This window comes from Tasmannia lanceolata, unplaced genomic scaffold (genome assembly GCF_043159265.1).
Source record: "Tasmannia lanceolata isolate RefF3 unplaced genomic scaffold, GAP_Taslan_0.1 ptg000044l, whole genome shotgun sequence".
NCBI lineage: Eukaryota > Viridiplantae > Streptophyta > Magnoliopsida > Canellales > Winteraceae > Tasmannia > Tasmannia lanceolata.
In genome coordinates, this window is record NW_027518721.1 from 20,025,142 (window position 1) to 20,043,624 (window position 18,483).

The 18,483-nt window shown below is 38.2% G+C and overlaps 2 protein-coding genes and 1 long non-coding RNA gene across 6 annotated transcripts; 1 reads left to right on the top strand and 2 right to left on the bottom strand.

Moving 5' to 3' along the window:
• The first annotated feature begins 219 nt into the window (after nt 1-219).
• Nucleotides 220-3,521, top strand: LOC143863650 (short chain aldehyde dehydrogenase 1-like). The gene is made up of 4 exons (XM_077374380.1): nt 220-369; nt 522-784; nt 1,288-2,907; nt 3,371-3,521. Exons 1-3 carry the CDS (start codon nt 335-337, stop codon nt 1,815-1,817), a joined length of 828 nt encoding a protein of 275 aa, XP_077230495.1. The 5' UTR covers nt 220-334; the 3' UTR covers nt 1,818-2,907; nt 3,371-3,521.
• A 2,809-nt stretch (nt 3,522-6,330) lies between these two features.
• On the bottom strand, nt 6,331-7,392 carry LOC143863406 (uncharacterized). The gene is made up of 3 exons (XM_077374071.1): nt 7,324-7,392; nt 6,662-7,183; nt 6,331-6,561 (listed from the first exon to the last, which is right to left on the bottom strand). The coding sequence occupies exons 1-3, from the start codon at nt 7,390-7,392 to the stop codon at nt 6,331-6,333; spliced, it is 822 nt and encodes a 273-aa protein (XP_077230186.1).
• A 6,755-nt stretch (nt 7,393-14,147) lies between these two features.
• Nucleotides 14,148-18,479, bottom strand: LOC143863499 (uncharacterized). Of its 4 annotated transcripts, none has more exons than XR_013240882.1 (5): nt 18,416-18,479; nt 17,933-18,028; nt 17,806-17,848; nt 16,682-16,726; nt 14,148-15,199 (listed from the first exon to the last, which is right to left on the bottom strand). It is a non-coding gene; the product is annotated as an uncharacterized LOC143863499 (long non-coding RNA). The 4 variants fall into 4 exon arrangements; XR_013240881.1 differs by having other exon boundaries at nt 16,630-16,726; XR_013240884.1 differs by lacking the exon at nt 17,806-17,848.
• Between the last annotated feature and the right edge of the window lie 4 nt (nt 18,480-18,483).

Here is an 18,483-nt window from a genome sequence, read left to right on the forward strand (position 1 = left end):
ACCCTGGGTGAATAAGAAAACTACATTTTTCAAAACAAAACAGCAGAATGTACTCACGGTGTGTAAATGCTACTCTTGTTAACATCTCCCATTTCATATGCCCACTTCTTCTTTATTGAATGTGTGACGTTTGTATCTTGCTATAATTTTCGTGACAGACAAAGGAGATAATATCAAGTAAAGGAAAGCATCTTTATCGGTTGATGTGTATTGCCGCTTTGGCAGAGAGACAACATATAGAACGTCATTTCTCCATTATAAAATCCAACCCAACATTCAATCTTCAGGATAAGGCTAACATATCTCCTTCATTTTCCACAACAACTTGTCTAGGATGAGCAGCTCTTTGCAAGCTCCAATTCCTAAAAGGTAAGCAAATTTTCACTGTTTTACATACTATATACACAAAAATATCTTCCATTAAATCATCATAATAACAAAAAATTCAATTACCCATTTGATTATGGTTAAATTCATTAAGAACAATAGAGAGAGAATAAAATTACCTAGATGATTTGCAGGTTGGAAGGGAAGGTGGCGGTAATAACAGGCGGCGCTAGCGGGATAGGCGCGGCCACTGCAAGATTATTTGTGCATCATGGTGCGAAGGTCATAATTGCGGACGTCCAAGACGAGTTAAGCCACTCTGTCTGCCAAGAGCTAGGCTCAGACGAAAATGCCTTGTTCATCCACTGCGACGTCTCAAAAGATGAAGACGTCCGAAACGCTGTTGATAGTGCAGTCTCAAAGTATGGGAAACTAGACATCATGTTCAATAATGCAGGTATTATTAGATATTTTCAACAATTGAGTGGGGAAATTATATAGTGGAGTGGAAGAACATCGCAAACCCGAAACACAACTAGCATTCAAACCATTTGAATCTATGGCTTTTCTACAAAACCCATAATACAAGAAGAAAGAAAGTGTATTAGTTCAAAAAACATCCAAAAGTTCTCCTATTCTAAATCATCCACTTATATATCTGTTTTAGAAGACCAAAGACTCTTCTAAAACAGATACTAAACAAAAGTAAGAATTAAGATATCATAAGAACTTCGAATACCAACTCATGCTAGCTAAAGATATGGATAGGAATCAGAAAAAAAATCCCCAAAACAAATAAGTTTCCTAATACTAATCTTTGGCGCATCATGAAAGACTTAATTGAATTGCCTTGCATGAGTCCCATTTCTTTACCTCATTCTATTTTCTCTTTGTATTTCATACTTTGATTATTTGCATCTCCACCATTTGATCATTCACCATACTAATTTGTCCCAACAGGTATCACAGGTGAATTGAAACCATCGGTCTTAGACATAGATGACAAAGAGTTCCAGAAGGTCCTCAACATCAATGTTGTCGGGTCGTTCATAGGTGCCAAGCACGCCGCACGGGTGATGATTCCACAGGGAAAAGGGTGCATTCTCTTCATGGCTAGCATTGCCGCGGTGACAACTGCGGGCCCTTGGTATGCCTACAAGGCATCAAAGCATGCAGTGGTGGGTCTGACTCAGAACTTGTGTGCCGAACTCGGACGGTTTGGTATTAGAGTCAATTGCATCTCTCCTCATGGAGTCGCGACCCCGATGATGCAGAGTATGTTGGGAATGGATGCGAGCAGTGTTGAGAAATGGATCAATGAGTCGGCGAATTTGAAAGGGGTGTCACTCAATGCAGAGGATGTTGCAGAAGCTGTACTCTATCTAGCTAGTGAAGAGTCCAAGTATGTGAGTGGGCACAACCTTGTGATTGATGGAGGGGTTTCTTCTATAAACCCTTTCTTGGCCATTGCGGCTGCTCGAGCTTCTTGATCTTAAAGTAGTAATATTCACATGGTTTTGATTGATCCGAACGGTTCATTCGATATCCCTTGCTTTAGATCACCTATGGGCCTATGGCCCAAAAATCAGACCAATCATAATATCCAATAATGTATATTTTATGGGAAATGATGCATCCACCACCTAGTTGTGTAAAAAGAGTAGTCTTAAACAGATTTGAGAGGGTGCGAATGTATCACTTCCCATATTTATTATCCTTCCAACTGTGGGCATCAAATGGACGGTTGAAAATAATTGGTTCATAAAAGAGATGTACAATAGAAAGTCTGAGAAACGGTCAACATGTGTGTCTGCCCTCTCTCTCTCTCTCTCTCTCTCTCTGGTCAACATTTGCAGAAAGTACACACGTAGGCATGGGTGCTATGGTCTGTTTAACATCTTATGGTGTTCGCATCTGCCTTTTTCTTGGCAGATTTGTATTATACATTCAACTCCTGCAGAGATGACAGCTAAGAAAAACAGTAATAATCTACTACTAATTGACAAAAAAGAGAGAGAGGGAGTAACCTACTGACAGCTGACAAAATATTAGGTGGAGAGACAGACGATTGGCACGTGGTCACAGAGGAGGATTAATAAGAAAAAAAATATTTTTTTCGGTAAAAGAAAAAAAATATTCTGAATATCCGTATCCTTATTATATACTAGTGGGACATCCCCAGCGATGCACGGGGAGACCAAAAATAGAAATGATTTAGAAAATAATCCGTTGAAACTGTTTTAAAAAATAGGGTAAATTACATTTACACCCCCTCTAGTTTCTGACACATCCACTTCAACCTCTATAGTTTAAAACGTGACAAAGACATCCCCTATAGTTTCGTTTTGTTATAAGTATACCCCTTCTGTCAACTAGCCGTTACGTTAACCCGACGGAACCACAGAAAGTAACTAGGGTTGATATTTTATAGACCAAAATACCCTCAGATCTGTGTTCTCTTTGTATAAGGCATTTACAGACCGTTTTTTTTTTAAATATCTGAAACAGAGCTTCGTTGTGGAAGAGAGAACTTCGAAGGGTTAGGGTTCTTGTCTGGACACACCTCCCACGTGGTTACAGGTATGTTTTGTAATTTTATACTACATCTATGTATTTCATCATTTTCCCTTGTGCAAACGAAGTAATATACTGTTAATTACGTCTGTATGGTGAAATTTGTTACTATTTGAGGCAGAAAAGTTTGTCATTTCATCCAATGTATTTTTTGTTGTCCTGTAAACCTAATGTTACTTTTTAAAAAACCCTAATGTTTGTTGTTTACTTGGCTGTGATTTTTTGGGGTTTTCTTGTGTTTGATTTGTGGGGGTATTTTGTATTTGAGTTATGGGGGTTTTCTTGTATTTGATTTGTGACTGTGATTTATTTGTCAGAAACCCTTGTAAGTTAGGGTTGGAATGAGTTTTATTAATAGAAACCCTACCAGTTAATATTGGTTAATTTACAAGTAAGAAACCCTTATAAGTGCATTATAAGGGTTTGCCTAATTTGGAAAAAATAACAGTTGGGTAATTTTTTGGCCTAGGTAGATGGCATCAGCTAGTTCCTCTTCGAGTGGTAAACATTCACAAGGTTCTGCCTTCACACCATGCCACTGTGGACAACGAGCGCCACTAAGGACATCATGGACTAGCACTAACTTCGGGCGAAGGTTTTTGGGGTGTTCTGGGTATTAGGTGAGCAATCTTTTGTGAATAGTCATACTTTGGATATGAATTATGGGGTAACTCTAAATGAGCTTGTATGATTTTAGATGGATGCTTCTTGTGGTTTTTTCGAATGGGTGGATCCACCGATATGTGTTCGAGGAAGTGCTATCGTACCGAAGGTTATGCAAAAGTTCTCAAAGGTGCTGGCGAAGCTTGAAAGGTTGGACGCTGAAGTCGACAAGTATCGTCGCAGGGAAAAGATCTTACGGACCTTACTTACGATGTCATGGGGTGCTGCTCTTCTATGTGCTATTTTCTTAGTAGGTGTAGTTTATTGGAATATGATTGTGAGTGGGAAGAAAATGTAGTACCCATGGATTTGTCTGTATTGAAATGATGTTTTGAAAGACTTCTAATCTAACTCTATCTATGTAGGAAATGTGTTGAAGAAATGAAAGTGGATTTCAATCTATTTCTTATCATGATGCTTGGTCTTATTTCGGTTTTTACTTCTTAATTGGGAGGTCTGAATACTTCTTAATGGTTGGTCTGAATTACTAGGTTCAATTACCATGTTGACTTACCAACCATGAAAGGAATTCAACCAACATTAATAATGATTGAATGCAATCAACATCAATTGTCAGCACCTTCAATAACCACTGTGAATTACCATGTTCAATTATCAGGTTGAATGAGCTGGTTGAATTACCATGTTGAACTACCATTTTGAATTACCAGGTTAAATTACCATGTTCAATTACCATAGCATAAACCATCTCAACCCATCTGAACCATATAAGAAGACAGACCATATACCATCTCAACCATTGCCATTCAATACAACACATGTGAATTGTACGGTAAGCATTACAACCCATCTGAACCCTATGCCATTCCATACAAACCATAAGAAGCAGATACCATTCAATAGAAGCATAGAGCACCTGTTCATTGAATATAACCCATTTGAAGCACATGTCCATTGAATACAAGCATGAAGCACATGTTCATTGAATAGAAACATGAAGCACCTGTTCATTCAATACAGGCATGAAGCACCTGTTCATTCAATGATTCTGCTGCAGAGCACCTGTTCATTCAATGATTCTGCTGCACTTGTTCATTCAATACAAGCATGTAGCCCATGTTCATTGAATACAAGCATGTAGAATCTGTTCATTGACTACAAGCATGAAGCAGATCCCATTCATTACAAGCATAGAGCACCTATTGATTGAATATAAGCATGAAGCAAATTCCATTCAATACAAGCATAGAGCACATGTTCATTTAATACAACCCATGGACAAATATCCATTCAATACAAGCATAGATCACTTGTTCATTCAATAGAAGCATAGACCACCTGTTCATTTAATACAAGCCATGGAGAAATACATGTCTGTCATTTGCATTACAAAGACACGTATGCCATCTGAAACCAATGTCAAATTACACCTGTTCATTACAAAAACCCAAAACCCTCCACATGCAAGAAGAAGACAACCAGTCGGCCCACAAAAAGTCATGAACAAGCAACATTCTGTATTTGACCCCCCAAGTATTCATGAAGAACATAGAAAAAGCAGTGTTTACATAACATTGTTAACATAACATAACTAATCCCTACAATAAACTTCCAAAACATTGGTCATCTTCAACTTGAAAGTAAGCATGCCCATCAAAAACCCTCCACCTGGAGCTGAAGACATCTATGAAGAGAATCCAAACATCACTTCCCACCTGGAGCTGAAGACTGCTGGGTCTCAAAATAACGTACAGAAGTACTTCCAACAGCAGAAGTACTAGCAGTAGCACCAGGTGCACTTAATTTGCGAGGTGACTGCAAAGTTGCCAACAAGAAGAAGTTAGGTCATAGTGATATGTACTAACTCATATGGAAAGATAAGGAACTATGAAGGTTACTTACTTTTCTTGTCGGATAAGAGAAAAAATGGCCTCTTCTCCCACCTCTACTACCTCTCCCACCTCTCTCACTTCTTCCTCCAGGTGTGTGCAAGGCCCTGGTGACTGGTTATTTTCCCCTACGATGCCCAACAACATATGTACTAGCACCAGCTGCATCACTAGTAGTAGAGTGTGTTCTTCTCCCTCGAGAAGCCGACTTCCTTTTTTCCTTGATAGGCCCTTTGCAAGTGCGACTGTTGTGTCCAAACTGACCACAATTACTACATTTTAGTGACACATGCTTTCTTACTAACTTGAATGGATTTGTAGGTCTTCTGGGTTCATCTGTATCCCTCCTCCTCAGCTTCTTTGGCCTTCCTGGGGGCCTTCTTATTGGAGGTGGGAGGATCGGGTCCATGTCTAAAGATGGCCACTGCTCCATACTAAGCATGGGGTGAATCAGTTCTTTGTAACTCCTCTGAAAGGCATCTTTCTGGTAGCAGGGGTCGACATATTTCTCTACAGTCTCATGCTGGTAGAAGATGGCTGCAATAGCATGCATGCATGGGATACCACTCAAGTCCCAACTCCTACATCCACAAGTCTTTTGCCCTAAGTTAACAACATATTGCTTCCCATACCTTTGGACCTCATACTCCTCCCCACCAGACCATTCGACATGGCAATCACAAGCCGCAACCTTTGCCTTCTCCAACTTCTCTTGTATTTTGGGGCAGATAAGTCCCCCATAACTCTCCAGATTTGATCTCTGCTTCTGGAATCTTCCCATAAGAAGCCTTCTTATGGTTTCCAACATCGTTAGAATGGGCTTGTCCCTAGCAGGTAGAATAAAGGCATTGAATGTCTCTGACAGGTTGTTCACTAGAAGATTGCATTTTGGCCTAGCGCTAAATGCTGATCTTGATCACAATGTAGGATTAATTTTCGTAAGATATGCATGAGCTTGCTTATCAAGCTTCTCCATCTCTGCCATATGCCTCTGAAATTCAATCGGAGTGCTAGCATATGCTGCTGCCCACATAGTATCCTTCAAAATCTTACCCTTGAACTTCGTCTTAAAGTTGCTATACATATGCCTGACACAAAACCTGTGGTCCGCATTTGGCAAGATATCTTCAAAAGTTTCAACCAATCCCTGCAATAACAAGGTGATAGGTACAATTATAGAATTCTAGAATTAAAAGACAACTACATTACCATATAAACACTTGAAACTGTAAGTAAATGATGTATACCTTCTGTCTGTCAGAAATGAAGGTCCAACCATGAGTCTCAATTTGACCAATGTCATTGAGGAGTGTTGTCAGAAACCAAGTCCATGACTCTTTCAATTCAGCCTCCACTATTGCATAGGCTATTGGGAACATCTGATCATTTGCATCCTTCCCAACTGCACTTAGAATCTGGCCTCCCCATTGACGTTTTAAATGGCAGCCATTCAAGCCTATAAAAGGCCTACAACCGGCCAAGAATCCCAACCTCATAGCATGGAGACTGATATATAACCTCTGAAAGGTTGTAAACACATCCAAAGTAGGCCTCTCGACCTTCAACTTCAAACAACTACCTGGGTTTCTAACCCTGACAAGATCAAAGTAGTCCCAAATTCTAGCATATTGCTCAACATACCCTCCCTCAATGCATTCTAAAGCCTTCCTCTTGGACCTATAAATCTTTGACTTAGGTACATCAACCTTGAAATCTCTCTTAATACTCTTCCGTATTGCATGAACATTCCATTTGGGATCATCCCTAATCTTCTCAAGATATTATGACGACAACCAAGTAGAAGAAACATGGTGGTTGTTATATGATCTAGGGCACTTATGAATGGAATTAAAAGTTTTTATTTGAAATCCTTCTCCCTGTTGCATATTAGATGCATGTATTCTTCAACCACATTTGCTCTTGCATTCTGCAGTAACTCTGGAAGGCTCATTCTTGACATACATGTAGTCAAACCCATGCTGAATTGCATACTCTTTCAATGCAGCTCTAAACACTTTGTGGGAGCAATCATCCCCACGGCCAACAGTAGCTTCTCCATGTCCACATGCTCATTGAACTCTATCTTGGGTTCTCTTTCATCTGAAGAAGATATTAGACTTCTAAGGTAATACTCATCTTCCTCTTCATGTACATCATCTCCCACAAATTCACCTCCTCCCAAAATATCAGCAGATTCATCGACATAATCAGACTCACTGCCTAATCCACAACTACTCCCACTGTAATCTAACATTCTAGAGGCAACAAAATCTTCATCCTCTGAATCAGAGTCTTCAAAATCCTCACAATGTTCATCACTACTATGTGATGGAATGGGGGTGTGCTCTTCATCATCGACAGCTTCACCATGCCTCACTACCACCTGTTGGAATGGGGGTGTGCTCTTCATCATCGACAGCTTCACCATGCCTCTCACTACCACCTGTTGGAATGGAGGAGCTACCACCTATTGGAATTGAGGTGCTACCACCTGTTGGAATGGGGGTGTGCTCTTCATCAACGACAGCTTCACCATGCCTCTCACTACCACCTGTTGGAATAAAGGAGCTACCACCTATTGGAATGGGGGGGTGCTCTTCATCATCGACAGCTTCACCATGCTTCTCACTACCACTTGTTGGAATGGAGGAGCTACCACCTATTGGAATGGAGGTGCTACCACCTGTTAGAATGGGGGTGTGCACTTCATCATCGACAGCTTCACCATGCCTCTCACTACCACCTGTTGGAATGGAGGTGCTACCACCTGTTGGAATGGAGGTGGTACCACCTGTTGGCATGGGGGCCACAAATTGCCCATGCAAACCTCCATCACCTCCCACAACATGTCCTTGTGATGTCCCTCCCAAGACATCAGCTACACTTGCTGGCAATGGGGGAGTGTCAAGATATATCTGAATTGTAGACTTCCCTTTATGAAGGTCTATCATTTCTAGGACATCTCTGTCTGAATCAATCCTTCGAAAACCACAATGCTTACCTCTCCCTGGGACCCTATGGTACATAAACAAATGGATAGGAACACCAACTATCTCTCCCACCATGTCTTGCATTTCAAACAATGATAACAAATCTGGGTCGATGTCATCGATGTGCGTCACAGTTCCCCCTTTATACCCCCTCTTTTTACTGTCAAATTTCCCACCATGATGCACCTCGAAAGTGAGATACCCAGGGGCCGGCCATCACTGCCATATAAAGGTAAAGAACAAAGTTAAAATACACTGAAAGGGACAACATATACGCATTGCATTTGACTCAACAGTGATAGAAGGGGACCATTTCAAAGCATCATATAATCATTTCAAATCAACATATAATCATTTCCAGTAGGAGACCACTACATATACTAATTTGCATGGGGACAACCCTAATTTTAAAGCAAAAGCATTGACTTTGCAAAGGGAGAGCACAATATATACCCAATTGCACTGCTAGACCCCTAATTAGAAAGCAAAAAATATTAACTTTGCAAAGGGGGGCCCTAAAAAAGGGGCAAAATGACATCTTTCTCACAAATTGGGACCACAACATAGTGTTTCTCCACAAAAAAATTCGACATTCCACAAAAACCAATAAAATACTCATAAACCCTAACTAATATTACAGTTTACATCGAAAGAACACCTAACCCGACAATTTTCCATTAAAAAATCACAGAAACTTTGTTTTAAGTGGGAACTTTGGAATCAAACCTTTAAAACTTCATAAAATATTTAGAGACAAAAGGGTTTGTAAACTATTTTAACACCTACAAATCATTTTCTACAATATTCCCACAACACGACATTAAAAGACAGAAATCTTCCAAACCTGAAACACTTGGAGAAGACGAATGTTTTAGAAACCCTCGAATCGATGGTTCCAAGGTTGAAGATGACAGGAAATCGTTGTTCGTCTTCCACACAGCGAAAACCCTAGTTCCGTCGAGTAAAAACCCAAAGATATAAAACCCAACTGTTGTTTTCTTCATTTTCAGTCGACTTAAAACAGAGGGCAAATGGGTCATTTCACGCGCGCCGTTTGCACTGTCCAATGAAAAAAACCCAACGAAACTAGAGGGGATGTCTTTGTCACGTTTTAAACTATAGGGGTTGAAGTGGATGTGTACTAAAAAATATGAAAGCATTCATATAAAAAACGAGATGCATTTCCACACCATCTGCTGAGAATAAGATAAAACAAAAGAAAAATCACTTCAGCAAAAACTTTAGTGTGCTGGGATGTCAAGTACCGGTAAAGAAGAATGTACTCAAATAGAGGTAAAGAGCACATTACGAATGAAGTTTCAAATCATTTACAGGGAAATGGTATGATTATGCATAGTTTGAAGTAATATTATCAAACAATGGAAAAAAATTGTGGAATAAACTAACTTCATGAAAGAAACATCTAGTTTTAGAGTGAAGCATGTTAGCATGATAATCAATACCATAGAACATGAGGAAACATTTAAATAAAGACAAATTGTAAATAAATCCATCACTATTAAGAAGCACATCTCTTTGACATAAATTTCAATTAAAGTAGCAGATTAACTTGATCGGCATAAGAATTACTAATATTTACAGTGGATTACCATGAACAACATAAATGAAACTCTTGTGATTTTGAAACGAAATTCCTCCAATCCAAACAGGGCTTAAAAGTAAAAGATGATTCGTTCCAAATAATATAAGTAAAAGCTTCGAAATAACATGAAAAAATGAACCAAAACAGAAAAATTATATAAATTGTATGTACCAGTTAGTCCCCTAAAATACAGCAGATATGAACAAAAAAACACAAAACTCAATATTACAGATTCAAGATGGCTGAAACATATATAGTAATATGAACCATGTTCTGTCAAAAAATGTGATCCAATTTAAGGTTAATGAGAGAACTGCAAACCTTGGAATTGCATGAGCAGAGGCAACCCAAACACAAAAAAACACAAACAAATCAAACCTTGTCTCAAGAAATGATTAGATTAGAACTATCTTAAACACATGGATATGATGTTTACTTGGGTTCTAATGAAAGAAATTAATCTAATGCACAATCATTGTAAATTGAACAACCAAATGCTATTCATTGCTAGATCCTTTGTTTGAACAATCTAATGCTATTCACAAATGGAATAGCCGCTACTGCGGCTCCCAGAGATAAAGAGATAAATAAACTGGTGTAGTAGGCCAGAAACAAAATTAGGCCAAAAGCAAGATGTGTCGAACCCCATGTATCTAATTAAATTGCCTCAATTCTCTGTAATGATATTTTTTTTGGAATGACTAATTTTTATCTCTTAGAGAGGGCGAGCCTTTGCGCAACAGTAAGGTTGCTCCATTGTGACCTGGTGGTTAGGGGTTCGAGTCACGGAAACAACCTCTTTGCAATCTTTGCAAAGCAAGAGTAAGGCTGCGTACATCTAGCCCTCCCCGGACCCCGCAATGGGGGGAGCCTCGTGCACTGGGCCGTCCTTTTTTTTCTTTTAATTTTTATCTCTTAGATTCAGACGGGACTGCTAGTTACAGGAGCTGCCTCAAATGAACAACTGAAACGATGTTAAAATTGGGTTTTTTAAATGGCTGATACACCTAGCTTTCTTTCTGGTGCAAATTTGCAATCATAAACATTTTAGGAAGTCAAAACTCCTCACAGAACATTGAACAGTTTAGGGAAAATAAGCTTGTGTAAAAGTTTGGAAAGGAAAAATATTTCTAATATTTCTTCATTTTTTAGAGACGGAAGCCATAATTGGAAGCAACCCTATTCAAATTTTATTTAGAGGGGTTACATATCAACCATAATCATATAATTTTTTTTTTAATGGCACGAACCCGAATCATATCATTTCACCAACCAGAATTAAGAAGAATATATTGTAGAAATGAATAATATTGTCTCATATAGAAGAGAATCAAGAGAAATAAGTCACAAACACCTGGACCGATACCAACATGCGTGTTGTATTATTAAGTAAATATGAGTAGGTCATAAACCATGAGTACCTGGCAGGCTTTTGGCATGCATGCCTAGATGCCATCATGAGCTGAGATACCAAGGCACAATAGTTAGAAAAATCCACAGAAAGGAAATATGCAGCGCTGGGCCCATACGTGGCGAGGGGATTCACGTAAGTGTGACACGAAGAGGAGAGAAAAATGTTAGAAGGTAAAAATGGAGAGATAAAAACATACGCGTGAAATATTGGAAGTGACGGGATTCAATCGGAATTTCTGATATTAAAGGGATTGCTTTAGTCCCTTTTGACCCGAAAGTACACTGGTCGAAGTACTAGTTTTTTGGAAAGAACGAAAAAAAAAATTCCTTAGTTTCCCTTCCTATATATAATATACTAGTAAAAAACCCGTGCAATGCACGGGCCGACAAAGAACTGTACGGACCACGTCATAGCTTGATCCAAACCGTCCATGTGATGGAACACAACATAAATAGGTTGTACCCCAAAAATCATTTCCATAGGCCGATCCTAGCCCTCCAATCTATAGACGTTTCCATAATTCCTCTTATCTTAAATCGGATGGTCAAGATCACCCTATAGTTTTTTAATTAGAAAACCATAAAGGCAGGGGGTAAGATCGAAATTATACGGCTTTAATGGGTGTCTTTGTTAAAAGCATAAAGGAGGGGGTAGGAGTGAAATTATATGATTTAATGGGTGCCTTTGTTAAAAGCATAAAGGAAGGGGGTAGGATTGAAATTATATGAGTTGAATGGGTGCATTTGTTCAAAAAAGTCAAAAAATGTGGGGTGACGTGTAATTCTCATGTGATTTTCAAAAAAATCGAAAAAACTCTCCTCTTTTCATCCCAGCTTATTGTATTAGATACTAGTGGGACACCCAACAGGCTACTTGGATACCAACTGTCACGGGCCAAATATTTGAGCAACGGAATAACCCGTGCGGCGCCCAGCCAAGTAGCCTGTTGAACAGCTTAGAGTTTGTATGCACATTCGAAGCATCAAGGGGTGATGGTGTGTAGGGCCTTTAAAGACTTGCACGATTGAAGGCTGGCCCGGGGCATCTTGCTCCTTGGATGACCAAGCCCTAGTGCTCGGCGGATTGATGCGTGGCATTGCCATGCCTCGTACTTGATGGACTTTGCATTAGGCCCCAAGGGTCTTCCATGGGTTCGTGCCGGGGCGACTTCGGTTGCCCTCGCAAGGTGTACACCTTGCAGATCAGTCCGGGCGACCAAAACCTATGATTTAAAACTGTTTTTCTTTATAATTATTTTAAAAAATATATATTTGGACTGAGAATGAAACAGTGACTGAGATCATACAGCAAAAATGGTAAAAAGAGAATAAAATGTATCTTCGAGAAAATTTACAATCCATAAAGGAATTGGGATACATGAGCTACCAAAGTTTGTTTACAAATGGGACATTGACACCAAATTCTCCATCTCATGACTTCTGAGAACATGAAATTAAGAATAAGGCCAAGGTAGTAACAATCCCCAAGCGCTTTAAGCCTCACCAAGACATAAGATGTAACAACCAAAGTTCAAATGCATATTTATTGTAAACCTGAAGAGAACCTCAAACTACCACCATTGAAGACATTTTCAATAAATACTCAACTTGATATAAGGCAACAAACCACCACCTCCACCATCTTAAATTACTTCAGAACCAAAAGCAATCCAAGCCAAAGAGAATGCAACCCAACCATACATACTACCAAAAATGAAGAAAATATAAGTAATCATAGTACTTAATTTTGGCTCCAAATGAAAGTTTCTTGACCTCATGCCCATGAGCTGGTAGCTTCTAAGAAACAACTGAAACTTTAGTATAGGGCAGAACAGATGAGAGGAGAAGAAAGAAAAAACATCGGGACAACAATTAAGACAATTGGCAATTACTTATACATGTTGATGGTACAGCGCTGGATTTCGTAGCAAAGCTCCAACATGATGAAGAAAGGTAAAGAACAAATGAAGTATTTCCTAAGCTCAAGTCATGAAAAAAAATATTCTAGCAGAAACTCATCTAAAAACTTGTGGGCTTTAAGCATTTATGACCAAATTTGAAGAGGATAGCAATACATCAAAGGTGTAGCTGTAGTTTCTATATACTTTTTTCCTATTTTTGTATTTTGAGTGCACAATTTGTAAAGCAATATGCACAGTGAACTATGATAACATTAATTAATTTGACTTCCATATGTGAATAATAAATGGTTATGATAAAATCATTGATTACCAAAAAAAAATGAAAAGCACAGATACTAACATCCTAATTATAAAAGTAAATCATGATTAGGGGTGGCAATGGTTCGGTTTCGGTTCGGTTTGACAACCAAAATCCGAATTTTCGGTTCGGTTCTGCCAATTTTACCACCCCTTACTCATAATTATTGGAGATATTCAGTTTCGGTTCGGTTTGATCCCCAAACCAAACCAAACCGAAATTTGAATCGGTTTGGTTTAACCAAACCAAAACTGAATTTTCGGTTCGGTGTCGGCTCGGTTCCGGTTCGGCCAATTTTGAAAACTACAAACAAATAAAAGCGAGAATGACAAAAAAGTATTATCCTGACAGGGAGGTCATTCCCCCAGACATAATTCGCATGAGGGTAGAAAAGTCATAGTTGATTACATGTGAGTGCACAATTGTAAATTACACACATGGTATGGTTTTGGTTCAAAATCAATGAAAAGAAGAGAAAAGGAAAATAAAATAAACCAATTTAAAATGGAGTCCTAAGTAAGATTTTCTTTTAAGGAATTTCATCGAGCACTTCGTCTACACATTAAACATCTGTGAAAAATCAAAGGAGTTTTGCCATCTTTGGCATGCCTCAGAGCACCTTTTCCATCTTGATTGTTTATGTAAAAGTTACAGCAGCTCTTGTTCACTCTCAAGTTTTTCATTGCTTTTAAAATGCTAACTTCATCAGAAAACAGGGAAAACCACAAAAAAGTAAGACTGTGAAAATCATTTCCTTCCCAAAAAAAACTGGCATACAAAAGATCCGGACTCTATTTCTTCCTTTACAAACCCCATTACCTTCAAATGGTTTCCGCCAGTAAAAATCTCCACGTAGAGCATCTTCTCGAACCCTCTCTGCATTGCAAAATCGACTTCTTATTTTTCTTCGGGTTTTATCCGAGTGGAAGAAATAAGACAAAAGATACCAGAAAGACACCAGACATATGGTAATACCTATCATCTTTGTAGAAATAAGCCAAAACATAGAAGTACCTCAAAAATCTCACCCTCGTGGTGGTTTGAATGAAGCCATAAAAGGGAAGAAGAGGAAGTTAGAGGGAAAGGGAGTGATTTTTGTAGTTAGAAAGGGTTTAGTCCATACGGTGATGGAGCTCCAATGATCCGAAATAAGAGGAACTTGGAGAGGTTTTTGACAGGAGAGAGATTTTTTTATTTATTTAGAAAGGGGTTGGCGATGGCGGTTTCGGTGGTGGTGGTGGTGGCGGTGGAGAGGTCAGTTGGAGAACTCGATCGACTCTTCTCGAATAGGGCAGCGTGAGATGTGTGTGAGAGAGAGATAGAGTGAGAAAGAGAGAGAGAGAGAGAGAGAGAAGAAGACACGTGGGAGATACCAATATTCACACATGTAGGACAAAATTCCGTCAATTTTTTTGATCTATGATGCGCTGTGACTATCAAGCCTTCCTTTAAATACCGATTCATGATGTACGGCTGTCAGCAATCCATGATAAGGAAGGCATTTGAGAGTCCGAAGCTGCTGCTCAATTACCCTTTCGACGTGAAAGTGCACGCGTCCACTTAATAGAATTTTGAACAGACAAAAATTAAAAAAAAGTTAGTTTCCTTATCTGTATATAATAGATACAAGCAAAAAACCCCGTGGCTAGGTTGATCTAAACCGTCCAAGTGATGGAACACAACATAAATAGGTTGTGCCCCAAAAATCATTTCCATAGGCTGATCCTAGCCCTCCAATCTATAGAGGTTTCCATAATTCCTCTTCAATCGGATGGTTAAGATCACCCTATAGATTTTTTATTAAAAAAGCATAAAGGAGGGGGGGTAAGATTGAAATTATGTGGCTTTAATGGGTGCCTTTGTTAAAAAGCATAAAGGAGGGGGGGGTAAGATTGAAATTATGTGGCTTTAATGGGTGCCTTTGTTAAAAAGCATAAAGGAGGGGGTAGGATTGAAAATATTTGAGTTGAATGGGTGCATTTGTTAAAAAAAGTCAAAAAAAGTGATGTGTAATTCTCATAGAATTTTCAAAAAATTCTCTTCTTTTCTCTTCTGCTATATAGTATACTAGTAAGAAACCCCGTCGATAGAGAAAACATAAATGATTAATAACTAACAATTGCTAGCTTTAACGGGTAATGCAAAAAAAATGATTATTAAATAACTGTTGTTAGCTTTGATGGATAATACGAAAACTGTTTGAAACATGAATGCTAATGTGAGTATGATGAAACCTGATATATTTTACCTAACTGTTACTACTTTCCAGAGAATATAACATGGATAACAGAAATATATATTCATAAACAACAATAAGACCCTTATATCAAATAAAAGTATGGTTGAAGTTAGGCCAATAAGTCCTTAACTTTTCAATTAGCCAATGGCTACTAAAGCAACTGAGATCCAAGCACGAGAATCTGGCATATTATTGACCATCAGTCTCACCTCAATGAAAGGAAGCATAGGCAAGAAGCAGGTGCACTTTGATGATACTGACCCAAACACCCTTGCCATAAATTCCGAAGGAAAGACATAATATTTAGAAATGTAAACCCATTACACGAAAGGAAAAGCACCCTACTAATGGTTTTCCTCTACCAAAACCATTAGCGGGCCCTTCCCATAAATCCTAAAGGAAAAACATATAATATTTAGAAATGTAAACCCATTACACGAAAGGATAAGCACCCTACTGATGGTTTTCCTCTACCAAAACATTAGCGGGCATGATGCCACCTCATTGACATGAAATGTGGCATAATCTCAGTAATGGAAACAATCAAAGAACCCAAATAGACATAATCACGGGTCTGAAGTGGGCATTCCAACATGAAAGTATTAACTTCAAAAATCTGGAATAAACGGTCACTGGAATGATCAACTAAAGATTGAAATCAACATTTAAGTAACAGAAAATATAAATAATCTAAAGTAAGGATTGAAAACATCTATGACAAAAAGAATGCAAGGCACTATCATGGCATACCATTTAAGAAATAAGTATTTCAAAGACGATGAAAGGCACTATGATGGCATACCACTGATTCAACCTTCTAATCTATGTATCTACTTGCTCCAAGATCCTGAAAGCATAGAAAATAATTTCTACATTAGAAAAAATCTTCTAGTTGATCTATCTCCTTGCCTCAAGATCCTGAAAACATAGAAAATAATTTCCAAACACACATAATGAAAGTTCTATATGAATGAAACACCTCATAGCCAGATCAAAGTTGGACAACAATGTAGTTGTGTCCCAATTAAATCAAAGAGCCCTCAAATTATATAAGAAACAATAAGAGAACCAAGTTTGCAAGGACATAGCGAGTGCATTAGCTTAGACACTAAAATGACCTTCCAATAGTTTAAGTCGTTACATGTTGGGATACACTTGGTTTCGGTTCTTGGATTGGTTCACAATTTGTGATGTGAACCTTAAACCAGTTCAGTGATAGAAAGGTATGTCGCATTATATCTGAACAATAATGATCCTAATCCTTCATCTGGTGGGTTCTACCACCTTGCCACAGATCAATCCATTTTCCTAAATGGGATGATTAAAAGTATTTAGGATATTCATTGAAAGATCACAACTCCACCAGTTCTAATACTCTTTATTTTCATGCCCGAACCTCAGAGTTCCAGTTTTCAAGAATGTAGGGCTTTTGTTCCTGTTTTCTATAGTTTCTCTTAATACAGGCCTGAAGAAGTTGGTGATGGCATCCAAAGGTTTGTTTAAGGCAACAGTGCAAGTGAAAGGAGGTCTACTAAAGCTAATATGGAATGATATTATTTGATAAGATTTTGTTCACCACAGAGAAATTGAGATTTATTCATGCACATCAAGTGATTATAGATGTAGGTCTATCAGTAAGAAAATATAACCTTAGAACTTTGTTTCATTTCTGGATGATAACGTTATGATTTGACATGTAATCGGCAAGGACATAACTTAGGATTTGATAGAAGACATACATGCAATGTGATATGAAATTAGATTAGTCTAAATAATACAATATAAACTCAGTAGTCTCTGAACTTTTTGAGAAGCCTGAGCAGGCACCATTCACATCATCGAAGCATGGTCTGAAATTTTTTGAGAAGCTGAAGATAATCTTCAAATATATAAATTTAGAATTCGTTCATTGGGATGAAACCTCACCAATTTCTATTATCGTAACTGTGAACCTGATACAATAGAAAACCTGAGACAACAGATGAAAACTTAAATTTCCATTAAAGTGGTTAAAATCCCACTTTAGAAAATCAATGAAAATGTAGATATTTACCTTCTTTCTGGACAATCTGCACCTTCAAATTGCATCTTCAATCTCATCCCAACTGAAAATTCATGCTGCTAAGGTCTTTGAATATTTCCAATGGACCTTCAAAAGCAGCACAGTAAAAACTGCATAATTAAGGTATTTGGCTCCAGAAAAAACATGATCACTTAAATCAAGTAAAACTGAAAATTTAACTTAACTACATGTCATAAAGAGTTGTTATCAATTCTATTAGCATTTGAGAAAACATCCATAAATTGAGAATAGAGAGAAAAAAATTAAACATATTGCTTCCCTAGACTCAAAGATCAAGAACTTCTCAACCCTAACCTTAAAGGCATAAAAATTTCACAATAAATTAGCAAAGAGGCAAGGAATTTAAGATGAGAGTGAGAGAAAGTAAAAAAGAAAAATGGAACATAGAATTACCATGAATGTTATTAATAGCAATAAATTGATCGAATACGCAATTAGAGTTATGGAACTTACCATGTTGCTATTTTCTCTGGGCAGTGATAAGTAGACCTCCCATATAGAGCAGTGCTGCTGAGAGAGAG

Coding starts and splice junctions, on each gene's coding strand:
- LOC143863650 (XM_077374380.1), top strand. CDS start 335: ATGAGCAGCTCTTTGCAAGCTCCAATTCCTAAAAG. Junction 370..521: donor CAAGCTCCAATTCCTAAAAG/GTAAGCAAATTT, acceptor GATGATTTGCAG/GTTGGAAGGGAAGGTGGCGG. Junction 785..1,287: donor CATCATGTTCAATAATGCAG/GTATTATTAGAT, acceptor TTGTCCCAACAG/GTATCACAGGTGAATTGAAA.
- LOC143863406 (XM_077374071.1), bottom strand. CDS start 7,392: ATGGGTTTGACTACATGTATGTCAAGAATGAGCCTTCCAGAGTTACTG. Junction 7,184..7,323: donor AGAATGCAAGAGCAAATGTG/GTTGAAGAATAC, acceptor TATCTTGAGAAG/ATTAGGGATGATCCCAAATG. Junction 6,562..6,661: donor TCATTTCTGACAGACAGAAG/GTATACATCATT, acceptor TTGTTATTGCAG/GGATTGGTTGAAACTTTTGA.